This window comes from Eublepharis macularius, chromosome 11 (genome assembly GCF_028583425.1).
Source record: "Eublepharis macularius isolate TG4126 chromosome 11, MPM_Emac_v1.0, whole genome shotgun sequence".
Classification (NCBI taxonomy): Eukaryota; Metazoa; Chordata; class Lepidosauria; order Squamata; family Eublepharidae; genus Eublepharis; species Eublepharis macularius.
In genome coordinates, this window is record NC_072800.1 from 47,483,308 (window position 1) to 47,500,665 (window position 17,358).

The following is a 17,358-nucleotide window of genomic DNA, read 5'->3' on the forward strand; positions in this document are numbered from 1 at the left end:
CAGCTGAGCTCCTTCCCCTCTCCAACTTCTGGCCCTCAAGCACTGACTCCAGATATCCAGGAATTTCCCCACAGTTGGCCACCATAGCAAAACCAAAAATCTGTCGAGCTACCCTGGGCTGCCCAAAGTTCCCTAGACATTAAAAGTCACCATTTGAGTATGTTTACTTCACTCTACCTGAGCAAGATTCAGGTCCAGTAGCACCTTAAAGACCAACTTCCAGGGTATGAGCTTTTGAGAGTCTTCAGATACATTTAGAAGTAGAAGTATGTAGGGTTTTATCCATCCAGAAAGTGGGAGAGGTATTTAAAGAAAGGGTGTAAGGTATAATAATACTGTAATTAGCAGAAAATCAGCATCTGTGATGAGTAGGGGTGTGCAATTCGGTAATCAGATTACCGGAAAAAACCCGAAACATGCCTGTTTCGGTTTGTTTTGGTATTACCAAAATGTTTCATGATTACTGAAATGTTTTGGTAATCATGAAACAGCAATTACCGAATTGTTTCGGTATTTCGGATTGTTTCGGTAATGCATTTCAATGGGAAAAAGCCTCCCCCAGGCTTCCCTGAAGCCTGGGGGAGGCATTTTCCTACCGAATCAAGCCGAACTTGGTGGGGACCTTCCTCTAACTCCTCTCTAACAACCCCCCAAGTTTCAGACAGATTGGACTTTGGGGGGCCATGTTATGCCCCCCCAAACCAGGTCCCCCTATCCTCATCTAAAAAGAGAAAGGTTCTCGCTTGCTGCTGCTAATCTCTTATTTTGTGCTTGCTGCTGCTGATCTTCAGTATTTCCTATGGGGAAAAACGAAGAGGAAGCAGGCTTGTCTTGCCCCAAAGAGGAAGCAGGCTTGTCTTGCCCCGGGGGAGGCAAGACAAGCCTCTGTTATTTCCCAGCTGGAAAAAGTGGAGAAAGGGGGGGGGGAGCACCTACTTTGGGAGGCCCCCCAAGTGGGAGCAGGCTGAGCCTTGGTGGGGGGTGGGAGGAAAGGTGGGAGAAGGGCCCCTGAGGGTTGGGGGCATTTTGCATGCAAAATGCCACCCCTGGCAAGACAAGCCTGCTTCCTCTTCGTTTTTCCCCATAGGAAATAATGAAGATCAGCAGCAGTAAGCACAAAATAAGAGATTAGCAGCAGCAAGCGAGAACCTTTCTCTTTTTAGATGAGGATAGGGGGACCTGGTTTGGGGGGGCATAACATGGCCCCCCAAAGTCCAATCTGTCTGAAACTTGGGGGGTTGTTAGGGAGGAGTTAGAGGAAGGTCCCCACCAAGTTTGGCTTGATTCGGTAGGAAAATGCCTCCCACAGGCTTCAGGGAAGCCTGGGGAGGCTTTTTCCCATTGAAATGCATTACTGAAACAAGCCAAAATACCAAAATGTTTACCGAATCGCGAATACTGAAATGGCTTGCCATTTCGGTATTAATGATTACCGAAACGGTTTCTTGTTTCAGCAATAACCGAAACAAGAATACCGAAACGGTGTGCCTTTGCACACCCCTAGTGACGAGACAAGAATCCATTGTTTCTATTAAGTCACTGGGAAGGGGGGGTCTATTGTTCTGAATTTACAAATACAATTTCAGCAATCTTGCATTGTAATTTTCCTTTGAAGTTTCTCTGCTTGAGAACTGCTATCCTTAGGTCAGCAATGCAAACTGTTTGTCCAATATAAAGAGCTGAAAGGCATTACTGACACATGATGGCATATATAATGCTGGAGGGTGAATGAGCCTGAGATGGCATAGCTGGTGTTGTTAAGTTTGGTGATTATGTTGTTAAAGTGAATATAGGAACAGAGTGGGAATTGTGGTTTATTGAAGGCCCTGGTCCTAGAGTTAATATCCATGTTGGGAAGTGCATTGTTGAAAGTGAGAAGATGCTTAAGGTTGGGCGGGTTGTCTGTGGGCAAGAAAAGGTTTGCCTCCCAATGCCTGTGAGAGAACAGTATCATTGGCCAGCATAATTACAATTCTTTCTGAACTGTAAATACTGTCCCATATGTGGACAAAAGTATACATATGAAGGTTCTGTTTGTGAAGACATGTGGAAATTAAGAGATGAAAGTGCATGAGTGGACAAGCTCTCGCATGGACACTGAACCCGTGAAGGAAGTTCAGATGGGAATAAACCTCTAAAGCTTTTCTCATATTTAACAACATATCCCTGAGCCATAATTTAGGGCACAAAAATATTTGTATATTTCTGGATTTTAAGTCTAGTAATGCACAACTAAATAGCTATAAGTGCATATGAAATGGCATTTTTTTATTTAAAACCCCTGGTTTTAAAAAAGAAAACATTTTTATTAAATACATGTTAATATATATCAAGAGGTACTCTGCAGGCTATGGCTAGATTTTGGTTTATATTCCTGCCGACTCAACTCACCTGCGAGCAGCCTGGGGCGCTGCAGACAAAAGGCCTCTCCTGCTCCAAATTCATCTTTGATTCCTCATAAATCTACATGTTAAAAGGAGAGGGGGAAAAAGGGAACCCATAAATACAGTCACCCAAAACTTTAGGAAACATGGAAATTATAGGGCCCCTTAAAAACACAAACAGAAAAACTTCAAACCTCAACCCCCCTCCCTTAAAGCCTCAACTGGCTAAAATTAAACTTCTTGGTGTTTGAGTTTATAATGCTGTTTTCAGAACACAAGTATTTAGCATAAATACAGAAAGTCAGAAATTAATCCGGTTTGGTGAAAAAAAAATACACTCAGCGTATAATTAGATAACACTACATATGTTCAGAAATATCATGATTTATTGTTTTACCTTTGATCTTTTTTTCAAGTGACCACTGTTACGAACAACAGTGAACAGAATTAAGTGGTCATATGGAAACAGGGAAACTTACATTAGCTGTAGTCAATGGGGGTATGGACCCCTGAAGTGGCAACCAAACATAACTCTTAAAATGGAACATTTTGTGGAACATCCCTTTCACATCTTTTCTCAGCCACTGGGCCAGGGTAGAGAGAATTACCAGTTGTAGCCAGGCACATATTGATGTTTACAAAGTGTAAGATATGTTCTGTTTACTAGTATGATCATCATGGTGCCTTACGTTGGAAAAAGAATTGGACTGAATCATGACTAGAGTGCAGAAGGAGCACAGGAGAAAGATCCTTCCTAAAGAGGTCTGCCTAACACAGTCAACTAGGCATTTTCTGCTTTGAGCTGTTTCCTGGTTAGCAAGAAGAAACAATGTTGCTGCCAGTCAAGCTACCCAACGTTCTTTTTTTTATTTGAAACAGGCCCAGAGAATGCTATGGTTACATTTAACTTGGATATCCTTCAAAACATAATGTTAACATCTCATTCTGCAGATGTGAAACTCGCAGGTGCCTTTCCCCCCCCCCCATTTCATATTAATCGAGTTTTAAAAGGAGTTGAATTAGTGGAAGACTTACATTTTACATTTATTAGGAGTGGATACCACACTGTCCTGCTTACATGCTTCAGCTCTGGACCAAGAGGTAACTGCCAAGTGAGGAGGCTGTTGGTATTTCAATTCAGGCCTTTATTGCTCTTCTGATTCTACCAAAATAAGTGGGAATTGAAGGTAAGAAAATTTTGCTTTGTTCTATGAAAATCTGCATTGGATCAAGAGTCAAATAACTTTTCATAAAGATATTGCTGAGCAGCTTGAAGAGAAGTAATATCGATGGCGGGAGGGTAATATCAGAACCAATTAAAATATTACACAAGAATTGGGAAAGCTGAAGCAAAAGTGATTCATGGTTCTGCTTTCCTGCACTTTCAGTGGAAAGTGGGAATTGCCAAAAATATCACACACATTGGAGCCATGAAATGGCATCAGAAAGCCTCATTCTACACATTTCAGCAGAAGCAGAGGAGGTTCAGTACATTCATTTCTGCTGTAATGTTCACCCACTTCTACATAATGTTTGAACAAGCTCTAAGAAAATGTAAAGTGTGAATACTTAGAGGCAACATAGTAATACTATGATCAGGTTTCACCTACTACCGTGACATGTAGGCTTAACAGTTGCTTGCCAGTGGCAAGCAATCTCCCAGAGGTTTGCCTGGTTACCTGCCAGGAGGTAGCAAACCCTGCCTGGCGATCACCCACCACTGGCAGGTAACCTGGGATAGTGTGCACCGGGTGCACTCCTGGAGGGGCACAATGACATCATTTCCTGAAGTGGCATAAACACGCCGGCTGTGGGTATGCTTCTGCATTTTTCTGGAGCCAATTTTGGCCACAAATAGTCCAGAATTGGCCCCACACAAAGCTTAGTAGCATGCCTGTGTCAGCATGATGACATCACTTCCTGGAAATGACATCATCATGCATCTCTGGGAGTGCACATGCACTTTAGGCTTCCAGAGGTAAGTCCAGGGTCCCCCTTTCACAGTGGGAGGGTATAGGGACCTGGGAATCCTAGTGACAGAAATGAATAAAGCCATAACTATCACGTTCATACATCACAGTTCTCTACAAGAGTACATCCCTGGGGCAATCAGCACTGCTGTTATGGCCAAAAAAATGAACTGATCATCCTTTTCAGAAAAATCAAACTTAGCTGATGGGACTCTCTAGTGGTTGAAGTGAGGTGGAGTGGAATGTCATTCCATTTCCTTTCAGACCTAATGCCATTCTCCTTCTTTTTTCTCATGCAAAGTATCTCAATGGAGCAGGATCCACTAGTAAAATAGGCCTTAATTAGGTTGTTTTTTTTTTATAATATTTTTTATTTTTCAATATCTAACATACAAAACTACTACATACATACATAACCTACAAAACAGTAACTACAAAAGACTACAATAGCACAAGGGATGGGAAGGAAAGGAGAAAAAAGAGAAAGGGAAGGGGGGGTGGAGAAAAAGGGGAAGGTAACCTACAAACACTAAACACTACGTTTCAATGCCTTCCCTTCATACTGCCACAGTAAAAAAATAGCTTAATAAGATAGTGACGGAGTGGTTGATCATACAAATTACAAATTACAGTTCAAATTAAATCTTTTTCCCTCCCCTGAGCCTCGGGCGCAATTCCCTCTGCGCAGCTACCGCCGGAGCGCTCATTGCCTCCCCCCTCCCTTCAGGCTTCGGATCCTCTTCTTTTTGCTTGGTATCTGGTCCAAATTCTGGATTTATATCCACAAAATCCCTTAGCTGATCTTCCGAATTAATCTTGTAAGCTTTATCTTTATAACTAAACCCGATTCCTTCCGGGAGTAGCCATTTGTACTTTATGTCCCGTTCCCTCAAAAGAGCTGCCAACATCTTGTACTTAAATCTTTTCTTCCGAACTAAAAATGGAACGTCCTTCAATATCTTGACTTTATTTCCCAGAAAGTCCAATTCCGCATTGTATGAATTATATAGGATACTGTCCCGGACCCTCCTAGATGAAAACTCGATAACAATCTCTCGAGGCAGCTGCCGCTTCGTTGCGTATTTTGAAGATGCCCGACGGACTCCCAAAATGGCGCTTTTCACTTCTTCTTTAGTTGCCCTCGCGGGTGTCGCTAAAAGTTCCGAGGCGAGATCCCATAAATCCTCTTTTTCCTCCTCCTTAACATTCTGGAGACGCAAAATAGTTTGTGTTCGCTCCACTTGCAGTCCGATCAGCTGGTTTTCCACCAACTTTAATTCCCTGTTCGTTGCTCTCGTAAGTGACGCACTTTCCCGGGCAGACTTCTCTGCCCCCCACGCTGCTTCTTTAATGGCTTTCACATCGCTTTCAATTAAGCCCACCCTTTGATCTGTTTCATTCAACTTGTCAACAAAGGGTTTTATGGCTTCCATAACCGCTCTTTTAACCAGTTCTTCAAGCGTCTCGCCCCTCTGCAAGGCCGCCGTAACTGACTTGCCAAGAGAAGGACTCTGCTTTCTCGCTGCCATTTTAGGGGGGGGGAACCGCCAATCTTCCAAGACTCTATGAGGGGGGAAAAATCCGAGTCTTCTAACCTTCAGACCCCACCACTCCTCACAGCGCTTGTAGTAACAGAAGGGATTCGCTTACTTGCAGGCTTTTCGCCTAATCTTGCTCCTTGCCGTTTTCCATAGCCCGGCAGCACACTGGGTGCCGCGCTCGTCTGCCGGCCTCCATAGGGACAAACGGGCGATTTACCCCCTGCCTCGATCTGTCAGAGGGCTCTTCCCGCGGCGTCCCGGACTCAGACTCCCTGCCTGAGAGTCTGGGGGCTAACCTTTGCAGATCGCCCGGCCAGGCGGCTCGGCCGCTTCCTCTCGGACCTGCCGAGAGGAGCATCCGACATGGCTGCGAAAACGAAAACGAATCGGCCTTAATTAGGTCGTATTCATCACTGTTTTTTCCTTTGTTTATAGCAACATTATCTTTGGTAATAACGGATAACTGACTGTATCGATTTCACAGTATGAACACCAAATCTGGGCTTGTTAGCACGTGGTTCATGCTATACATCACTGTATCTACTAGCCAAGGGCTGAGTCCCCCTTCCCTGTGCAGAAAGACAAATCTGGACAACCGAGCCGGTTATGGCTACGATTTGGGATTCTGCAAACCCAGGTTTGAAGCAAAACCTCAGTTTTGAAAAAATATCTTATTTAGATATAACCAACCTCAAAATAACAACAGTGAGTAGTGTTACCAAATCCAGACATCATAGAAATCAAAACCACACAGTTCAGGTTGCATTTTGAGTTGGTTTGCCATTAAAGGGACAAGACTTTTCCTCGCAAGTTGATGACTTTTCCTTAAATACATGTATCTATTTACTTAGGAAACAGATGAGTATGTGGATCTAGTTCAGCAAAGTGATTGATTCTTATGAGAGTGGAGTGTAATATGTGTGAGAAGGGTGTCTGAAACTGGATGCACTTGTCCAATAAAGTAAATAAATAATTGTTTGATCGAAGTGATATTTTGTTTAGCAGGACTTGGCTAAACCCCAGAGGCTTCCAGGAGTTGGTCAGTAGCAATAATGGTAAAACTCAGAGAAAAAAATGAGATCAGGATGCATGGTAAAACCGTCACATAGCTGATTTGCCACACTCTCAACATTCATTCAATCTCCAGTTCTCATCAACTTTCAGAGTAATATGAATCAGCCCTTCATTACATGACGCTATTCTCCCCAAGTTGTATTTTTCCATTAGGGAAGTAATAATATTTATTACTAAATAATGATAATGATGATGATAATGATAGTAATAATTTTACATCAATTTACTTATGACTTAAATAGCATTTTCAAGCGCTCTAAGTGCTTCATATACTTTATTTTTATCAGCCCTATAACAGTCCTGTCAAAAGGCCAGGCCAGGCTAACACCTATGTGAGAAGGAGATGATAAAACAGAAATGAGGAGAGCCATGCAGGCTGCTTTGAACTTCAAAGCAAAATGGTGGGATTAAAAATACAGCAGGTAAACTGCTCCACTTCAGAGGCAGGGGAAGGATCATAGAAGTTCCCACTGTGGAATTTATTTATTTCTTTATTTCTATCTTGCCTTTCTCCCCAGTGAGAACCCACAACATTACATTGTTCCTCTCCCCCACTTTATGTTCACAACAATCCTGTGAGGTAGGCTAAGCTAAGGTGTTACCCAGTTACCCTATAGGCTTCTGTGGCAGAGTGAGGATGTGAACCTGGATATTCCAGATGCAAGTCTGACACTGTAACCACTCTACCTCACAGAATGGGCCCCCTATTTAAAACTTCCCTGCAAACTGGAAACCAGCAGAGCAAGGAAGGTGAGGAGGCAAGACTCCTACTTCCTGCTGTGGTGATTTTCTATTTGCATGGAACGTTTTAAAATTCTAGATCTTCCCATATTCAGTCTAAAGTGGAACAGTACACAGTACCTCCTCATTCATTCCCACGTGTCCACAAGAATCCATTACCACTAAAGTCTGAGGGTGAGGGGTAACACTGACAAATAGTGGTTTGCTTAAAGGTATGAGATTATACTTCATATGCTGAACCCGTAGAGTTACCAAGATTTTTTTTGGCAAAGCCCATAAAACAGGGACATGCATTTATGTTCACTGCAACTGGCAGAACTCTCAAAGGTACATTTCTTGCTGTGAACCTGAGCTGAAACAAACACATGTATCCATCCTCACACATTCTTGTGTTCACTGTGAAAATACATGGCAAGCCCAATATTTCTGTAGCATACAAAATCAGCACTAATTTCCTGGAACTTTCCCAGATTGTGAAATTTTAAAACAAGAAGCAATTCTCAAGGCAACAGAAAAAACAAGCAATAAACATATTTCAGCCTGCAATAATAAACCTTTTTAAAACTCTTTTGTACCTTCTGTACTGTGTTTGACAATGGACTACTACCTTTCTCCTAGAACATGAAAATGTAACTCCCAAAAAGCGTGTTTACTATGAAAACCTAAGCCAGTTAATAAAAGGTCTCTTTAATATCAAAAATTTCTTCAGACATCAAGGCAATGCCAAACACTTCTGCAGCCCTGACTTGCTCTCCTTACATTTATATGCAATGGAACAAAATGGCACAAAATATTGGCACACTGCTATTTAAAAGACACACCAGGCAAAACCTTCCCGGGACTGAACACAGATGGGGTGGTAGAGGATTAAGAATCTGCTGATATGTCACTGTCTGGCAGCTATTCTTTTGCTACTCAGGGCCAAGCTACACATGACGAATGACACTTGAACGGCAAGTGTATTTCTCCCTGTTCACTTGCCCTCCACTCAATCCACTTGCCGTTCAAGTGTCATTCGTCATGTGTAGCTTGGCCCTCAGTTTTTTATAAAGCTGTCATTTTGGCCAACCAGTGCAACGTAGCTTCAACCAAGCAGAAATCATGAACATGTGGCTGAATGTGGGTTCTTGGATCCTCTTGGAAGGCAGGAAAAGAAAATGGGGGGGTGTAGTGGCAGGGCAATGGATTCCTGCTCCGATTCCACTTTACAGACATCTTGGGCAGATTGTGGAGGAATGAATTAAGACACATGGAGATACTGAAGGGCTCAGACCCCCCATGACTTTGCTTGCACACACTGGCAGGCAAGTGTGGTTGCAGAGACCAGGAATAACAGAAGAAGAGGCTTTGCTTCACCCCTTTCCCAGTGATTCAAAACAGAGGCTCTTCCTCTCTCCAATCATAAAGAACAAACATTCATACATTTAGAAGACAAAAGGGAGATTAGTGATGGCGAAGGATTGTATGCATCTGTGATATGATTTAGCATATAAGATCCCCTGCATGCTTGTATTGTGTTTTAAAGCACTGCAGCCATCCAGGCCACCCCCCATATGCATGAGTCTGTGCCAGGGGGCAGGCAGGGGGGGGAACAGTCCTGGAAAAGGGTTGTGGCCCAAAGAAGGGAAAGAGGAAGAGCCCGCTGGAAGAAGACGGCAGATGCTGCGGCATCACCTACCCAGGCATCTCATTTCACCGTGAATCAGCCAGGCGCCACCTTCCTTCCCCACGTGAGGACTGGGTGCTGCCCTTCTCACCTCTGAGCTAGCCCAGTCCAGGTGTGGAGGCAGGCCATTGGCCCAATGGGGAAAGTGAAGGGGGATCTGAAAAGAAATCCGAGCTTGCTGTCAAGGGACCTGACTCTGCTTCCCCCTGCTTTACTTTGCTGCCTCCCACTATTTGAAACACATTTTTTTTCCTGGCCAGGCTCTGAAGTTACAAAGATATGAGAAGACAGCTGGGCTGGAAGAAATTGCTGAAGAAACAGAACACAGTATAAGACACAGAAGACAGCAGAGAGTTTCTCCCTCTCACATGTGCCCTGATCTGATTGAAACTACTTCAAAACTGAGTATCTCCAACTTCACCTTAAAGTTTCCAGGAAAGGAGGGAAATGGTTACTTACATCATGATTTTCTGAGCAAACTATGTAATGGAGGGCTCAAATTGTTTATGGAACAGGAATGCTTTCTCCTATCCATCTGAAAGATGGAGCAGCGTATTCCTTGGTGATGGATACAGTCCCTGAGAATGTCTTCCCAACTGCAGGATTTTTCCAGCGTTCCTTAGGTGATGAGAGACCTGCAGAAAATTTGCCCCCGGGTGCAAGTTGCAATTGTTTTGGCTTCCACCCATCAATGCCTTTCCTGAGTTAGGAGGGCTAGGACTGAAATACCTCCCAGCCTGGGTCCCTATTCCTCTCTGCTGCTCAACAGGGTAGCAGTGTGAAAATGAGGGGAAGGGATTCTAGGGTTGCCAATTTGGGGTTGTGAAATTCCTAGAGGTTTGGGGTGGAGCCTGGGGAGGGGAGGGTTTGGAGAGGGATCTCAGAAGGGAATAATGCCACGGAGTCCACTCGCAAAAGCAGCCCTTCTCTCTAGGGGAAGTGATCTTTGTGATCTGGAGATACATTGCAATTCTGGAAGATCTCCAGGCCCTAATTGGAGGTCAGCAAACCCTAGGCAATTCAGTGCTGCACCAACGCGTGATGTCATTTCGAGTGAATCTGGAAGTGACATCATCATTGTTCTAGGAATCACCCCAAACTCTTATGATTTTCAATAGTGTTTTGTGTGAATCCTAGAACATCACCCAATACAATGATATCACTTCTGGTTTTGTCCCAGTGCAAGAAGTAACATCAAGCATCAGTGTTACATCAAATAGCTTATACACATACACCCTGTTCTCCTGTTGGTGTGCCATCTAGGGCTGACAAACCTGTTTGGTGTAGTGGTTAAGAGCACGGGACTCTAATCTGGAGAACCGGGTTTGATTCCTCACTGCTCCGCTTGAAGCCAGCTGGGTGACCTTGGGTGAGTCACAGCAACTAAGAGCTCTCTCAGTCCCACCCACCTCACATGGTGTTTATTATGGGAGGTAATAATAACATAATTTGTAAACTGCTCTGAGTGGGCGTTGTTGTCCTGAAGGGCAGTATATAAATCAAATGCTGCTGCTGCTGTTGTTTATGAGTGCACAAAATGAGGCATTCTTTTACCTTTGATGCCATAAATTGTAACCTGGGTCTACCTTATAAGGCACATTTAGAACAGAACTCAGACATGGCCTACTAGCAGGCACCAAATATAATAAAGTTTTAGCCTTGCCCCCAACAGGCTGGTATATGTCCTGCAGATCAGGAGATTAACCCTTAGGTTACCTCACACCCAGATGGAACTTACTCTGAGAAATGTGTTTCCCTTTGATACCAATGGAAAGGCTTATCAGATAGATTTCTTTAATACAGTAACTTTCATTAATGTAACAATGTTTGTAATTGACATTAAAAGTCATTCTAAATCTGGCTGGCTCTTTCTCTTTAACAGTTTTACATACTTCTAGTATACATAGACAATATTGCCTTAATAAGGTGCCAGCTAGGTCTCCTAAACAGAGAAACACTGTTTTAAGTCCATTGAGTAATGGTCTGAGAAAAGAGTGTAACTGAGTCTCTCTACACGAAACATCTGACATGTGAAGAACATGTATTGGGAGATGCAATGTTAGCCAGGAAGAGTAGTTTTAAAAGACAGAACCGGTGGCAGGGCAAAGGCTTTGCTGTACACTGGAGCTGTATGAATTCCTGTGAAATTCCAGAAGGGAAATTTAAGCCCATTATAACCTCTCCAGGTCCAAGCACAGCTCTCGAAAGCAGCTCCAGCCCATTTCCATTCCTTGCTGCCCTCTGGTTGCAATCCCACACAGTTTTAGACCTGAGAGGTGAAATTGACAGAGCCTCTGGGGAGAGGAAGATGAATTTAACAAACCTCTGAGAAGCGATCTCTGCCAGCTCTATCCTTTAAAACTGTACTTCCCAGCTAACATTACAACTCCCTACACTTGATGAACACACACTGAGGCATCTCATGTAGAGAGACTCTCAATCACCACAGAACAGGATGACCATGAGTTTGAACCAGCAGAGCTCTTATGTTCAGGAATACCCTGAGAGATTTTGCAAGCCTTATCAAAACTGCTGAAAATGACATTGTCTGAAGTTGAGAGCCCTATCCCTAAAGTTACCTGGGCCAGTGGAGGTGGCACAAGGAGAGAGGGAGAGCACAACGAGAGAGGGAGAGTTTTCTTGGCAGACTTTTTACAGGGTGGTTTGCCATTGCCTTCCCCAGTCATCTACACTTTACCCCCAGGAAACTGGGTATTCATTTTACTGACCTCGGAAGGATGGAATCTGAGTCAACCATGAGCCGGCTACTTGAACCCAGCTTCCACCAGGATCGAACTCAGGTCGTGAGCAGAGCTTGGGCTGCAGTACTGCAGCTTACCACTCTGTGCCAAGGGGCTCCTATATAAATGTTTGCATGGAATGCATGGAAAATGAAAACCCATATATAGCAGTGCAAATTCATCCTCACTATACAACCGAACATTGAAAATGCTGAAGGCACTGCAGCTGAGTGGTGCAGATTAGAGTACTGGTGTCTCTCTTCAATTAGCATTTGCCATGGGGTTAGCAAACAGTGAAAAACCCAAGGTAGCCTCAATGATAGTCAAAGCCAACTGCAGGAACATGAAAGATTGTAGGAACTTGAATGAATCATTTTTTCAGCAGTGCCCATGTTTAAGCCTGGCAATAAAATGTAGATACAAGATAAACGTTGAAGTTCTTTTTTCCAGGTTTTGTACGATGTACAGGGTTTGCACAGACGGGCAATCAAAAGCAAAACAAATTAGCACTCCCCTTCCAGTAAAAGAACCACCCCTTTAAATAATTTCAGGACTAGATTTCTTTTTTTCCTTACTCTTTTGGATATACCAGAGAAAAACCACCCCACCATTACACCACAGCTAGGAAGGAATAGTGTGAAATAACTGAATTAAGAAAGCCTGTTCTCATTTCAGTCCTTGCACAAATAACAAATAACTCAATAAAATATCAGCAAAATTAGTATGGCTTCACTGGAAAGAATATCATGCAGGCTTGTTTCCTGTTTCAATGTTGTTCTTGAAGTGAGTTGCAGTCAGAATCTGATTTTCATCGAGCTGTTATTATTTGCAGCTGTGTGACCTTCTTAACCCTGTTTCGAAAATGACATTTCAGCGTTCAGCCTCAAATTGGCTGAATGTTGTAGAATTTTCAACCTTGTGATTAACCCTAACCTCCCCCCCCCCCCAAAGTACAGACTAATTGTCATGTGTACATCTCGTCTAGGTCAGTGGTATGTCTTGCATAATATTCACTCTGGGCATATTCCTTTTCCATGGAGAGAGGTACAAAAATGCTCTCCAAAGGAATGTAAAATCCACATGGATTTGTAGGGAAGATGTAGGAATCCAGTTTCCTATTTGTTGATCTTTCCATGAAAGTCCACCAGCCAGACATTGGCCCATCATGACCAAGGGATGCTTCACAGGTGATGGGGCTGATGGGTTTACATTGGAACATGCTGTGCTCCAAAAAATTCTCTAAAAATGTGGAGGAAGATGCCTGGCAACACGTGGAGTTTATTGGGTATTTTAACTCAAGCATCATCTCCCCTCTATGTGGCATTTTTTTTTAATTTATAGCCTGCTTTTCTCATGAAAAATCAAAGCACATGACAGAATAAAAAACAATACAATCATACAGCATAAAATCCAGTGAACAATTCTATAGAACTGAAATTGCAAATTTAGAAAACAATGTGAACAACAAGCTGCCTATGGCAAGGCATACTATGAACATGCAGAAGTGGAATGATAAAGGAAGAAGACAATGCAGTGAAAGCAAGATGACACCTACAATTAGGGTCACCAGGTTCCTTGCTGCCACTCTGCTGGCTAGAGCAGTAAAAGCAAAATGGAGGGGGGGGATTGGTGTCATGCAATGCCGTGCCGTCACTCACACTCTCGAACCCAGAAATGATTCCCTGGCATTGTACACTGCTCTAGGAATTGCCCAAATCTCTGATAAAAATTGCATTACGTGATGCCCAAATGGCATTGCACAATACCAAATCAAATTTATTATTACGGTCATAGACCAGCAAGCAAGATACAATACATAGTAAAGCACAATACCAATTTTTGAAGACTCTGCCCCCTTATTACACCTGGGGGAAATCTGCAATCATCATTACAGTCAACTACAGACCTATTCCATTATAAAAGTGTCCTTCTGAACTGTTCCATTCTACTACAGTTCTAATACCTTTATAAAAATGCCTGACTGAACATTTGTTGTTGTTAACCACTAACAAGGTTTTCTAGGATGACTTTAACAACATCTTTCCAAACATAGTAAATCAAGAGTTAATGACTAACTATTTTACCAGCCTCTCCCAGCCTGAGTAAATCCTACCACCAATTTTCAGGATCATTGCAATGAAATGGAGTATGGTGTTTTCCGTTCTCTCTAGCTGAAGTGCTTGTTTTTAAAACGTCCAGAATCAAGCTTTCCACATGCACACATACAGGATTCATTATTACATTTGTGCTTGTTTATTCTGCTACTTTTTTAAAAAAAAGTTCTGTCACCCATATTTTCCAGGATTAAAATATTTCCAAATGGGTCTGGATGCTAGGAAGTATTCCACATCTGGGGTTCCCTGAACAGGCCTTTGCATGATCGATGGATGGAACTTCAGTTCTCAGTGGTGTTTTAGCAGAAGTTATATGCAACAATATATATGATGCCTTTATGTGGAAATACAGAGAGGATTTCTGCATTAAAAAAAAAAGGTCTCTACAGATCTTTCTTACCACAGAGGCTTGTTTTCAGAAAAGAGCCAACAGATGTACAGTAAAACAGTGTGAGATCCCAAATTCTCCATTTGATCAGGCCCTGGGAGGGGAGTGGTAACCTGCCTAGAGTACATTTCAACACAAGGCTCACTTTTAACCCCCATCCAGCAGCATAGAATCCAAGGCAAATATATGGCAGAAGCCTCATAACCTAGTCATGTGATAAGCAGTCATGTGACATAGGGTTGCCAGTCCCCCGCTGGGAGTGGGGGATCCTCCGCTACCACCCTCCACGCCACGCCACACTTACCTGGCCAGTGGGGGAACATGCCTCTTTGGGCAGTATGCCAATTTTGGCCTGAACCAGGCTGCTGTAGAGCACAGGAGCACTCCAAGGCCCATTGCACAGCCCCGTTAGCATTCCCACCCTCCACAGCAGCTCGATTCAGGCTGAATCGGGCCTGATTTGTCATCGTGCAGGTAAGTGCCAGGTTTTTCACCTCCCACCTGGAGGGTAAGGGGAACTGGCAACTCTAATGTGACATCACAGTCAATCTAAATTCTCAGAGACTTGAGCAAGCTGATATCTCCTTCCCTCATTCCTTTAACCAACACCCAGCTGCTTGCATTATCCAATCCCTCACAGAACACAGGCGTCCAGAAGTTTCCGCTGTTCTGTTTCTTTTGGTCAATTTACAATGTCAGATTCTTAGCTATAGGCGAAGAGACCCGCAACAGTGATCCCTCATTTTTCTATGTGTGGTTCCATTTTGCTGCTTTCATCATCTGAAGAGAAGTAACCTTCCGCATGTCCTCCTGTCTGGTTCTCTTTGATTACTCTTCCTTCTTGTTTGGTGTGAATTGTAACTAAATTGTTATATTAACAGCAGAAACAATCAGGGGCACCTCTGTGCTTAATCTGGAACGACTGCTTTTAAAAAAAAACTATCTGGAAGATCCATCACATAGTTTAGTCTGGATAACAAAATACTTTCTATCAGTTACCTTTAGACCTAGCTAGTTCCTGAGTAAATCCTACCACCAATGGCACCTGGAGATCTCCCAGAATTACAACTGATCTTCAGATGACAGAGGTCAGTTCCCTTGGAGAAAATGGCTGCTTTGAAGGGTGGCCTCCATGGCATTATACCCTATTTTTTTCTCTCTAGGATGTTGGCAACCTTAATGGTGACATTAAGGAGGAACACAACTTAATGTGCAGTGAAATATCAGTGGAAAGTCTCCAAAGGCCAGCAAAAGCAACGGCTGCCACAGTTAGAGATAAAACACATGGAGCACAGGGCGTCAATGATGAACTCCTAGCAACATCTGGCAAATACAAAAAAAAAACCCTTGCAAAGCTTTCTGCTGCTCGCCAATGGGGTGTTGTCTCTCAAATGTACCATGGTTTCATAGCATTGGGATGCAATGGCAAACAAGCAACAGCCTTCACTGCTGAACACCAAGCAACCCTCATATTGTTGTTATTTGTATACAGGGTGTTAAGAGCTTTCCCTCCAAAAATAATATTGACTGACAGGGATTTTTGAAAAATTGTACTGTAATTCCAGTATACTAATTGTTTTGGTTTACAGTACACAATGAGATAAAAAGAATTTGCCTACCTTGAGTGCAAATAAATAGTTAGATTTCTGAAGAGAAGAAGGGGAAAACATGAAAGGCATCCTGGGGGAAATGACAACACAAGCTTGTTTAGCTGACTTTCATACCAGGAGCAGATGCAGGAGTTGTTGTGGGAGTTTAATGCATACTTGGAAAACTTTGCCAGGCAACTTTTTCCTTTCCGTTTATTTTTAAAAATTGATGGAACTTCTAAAATCAGCAAGGAATATGCAGCACTATATTTACCATGTGGGTATACTGAAACTGGTTGCAACCTCAAAACAGTCTAAAGCTCCCAAGCAAAGTACTAATGGCAAGTGAAGAGAACTAAGGTGGGTGGCGTGTGTGTGTGTGCCATTTAGAACTTACTATGTACAGGAGCAGCGCAAGGGTTTACCACGCTCACGGCCAGCCGGCCGGGCACCCCCGTGCGCGCACGAGCGCGCACGCGCACTGGCCTGCATGATGACGTCACGCATGATGTCATCATGGGAGTGCACGCGCCGCCGCCGGCCCGATTGCTGCGGCGGGCGGCCTCCGAGCTCTCCCGCTCGGTTGCCTGCGCCGCCGCAGATGCCTGCCCACGGTGGCTGCGCCTGGCCGGGGGCTTGTGCTGGCGGCGGCGGCGGCGGCGCGGGGTGAGAGGGATAGGAGGCTGGTGCTTTGTGGCACACGCTCCCACCCTCTGCGCCTCCTCTGGCGCTCCCTCCGGCACCCCGCGCCTGTGGCCACCGCCTACCTGGCCTCAATAGGCCCTCCGGCCCTGACTATGTAGCCTTTCCTCATTCTCTTTATTCCCAGTGCAAATGGCTGCATGGTTGACAAAAAGACCCACAACAAATCAGATATTTAAAAGCAGCATTTATATGTTCTACTGTATCTACTATGGCTTAGCTCAAAAGTCTCCATCCTACTAACAGCAAATCCTTCCACCAGCACCAGGAACTTTCTACTCGTAGAATACGCTCCTTCCACTAGGGCAAGGCTCCCCGCACTACAGGAAGGCTCCCCTGTTAGCGGAATGAAACCTTTGGATCTATTCAATGCCATTGTAATACAGTACAATAAAAATATAACTTCATTATAGTTTAGTCCTAAACTTCAGCAGCATTGGAATTTATT

General features: G+C 43.7%; 1 protein-coding gene across 1 annotated transcript in view; it reads right to left on the bottom strand.

Moving 5' to 3' along the window:
• Positions 1 to 17,358, bottom strand: part of CREB5 (cAMP responsive element binding protein 5) — a 287,271-nt gene that overhangs the window by 230,509 nt on the left and 39,404 nt on the right. The window contains exons 2-3 of the mRNA XM_054991606.1: positions 3,420 to 3,546; positions 2,392 to 2,463 (exon numbers count right to left, since the gene is read on the bottom strand). Coding sequence (XP_054847581.1) covers positions 2,392 to 2,445 — 54 coding nt within the window. The 5' untranslated portion in view covers positions 2,446 to 2,463; positions 3,420 to 3,546. The remainder of the gene's footprint in view (positions 1 to 2,391; positions 2,464 to 3,419; positions 3,547 to 17,358) is intronic.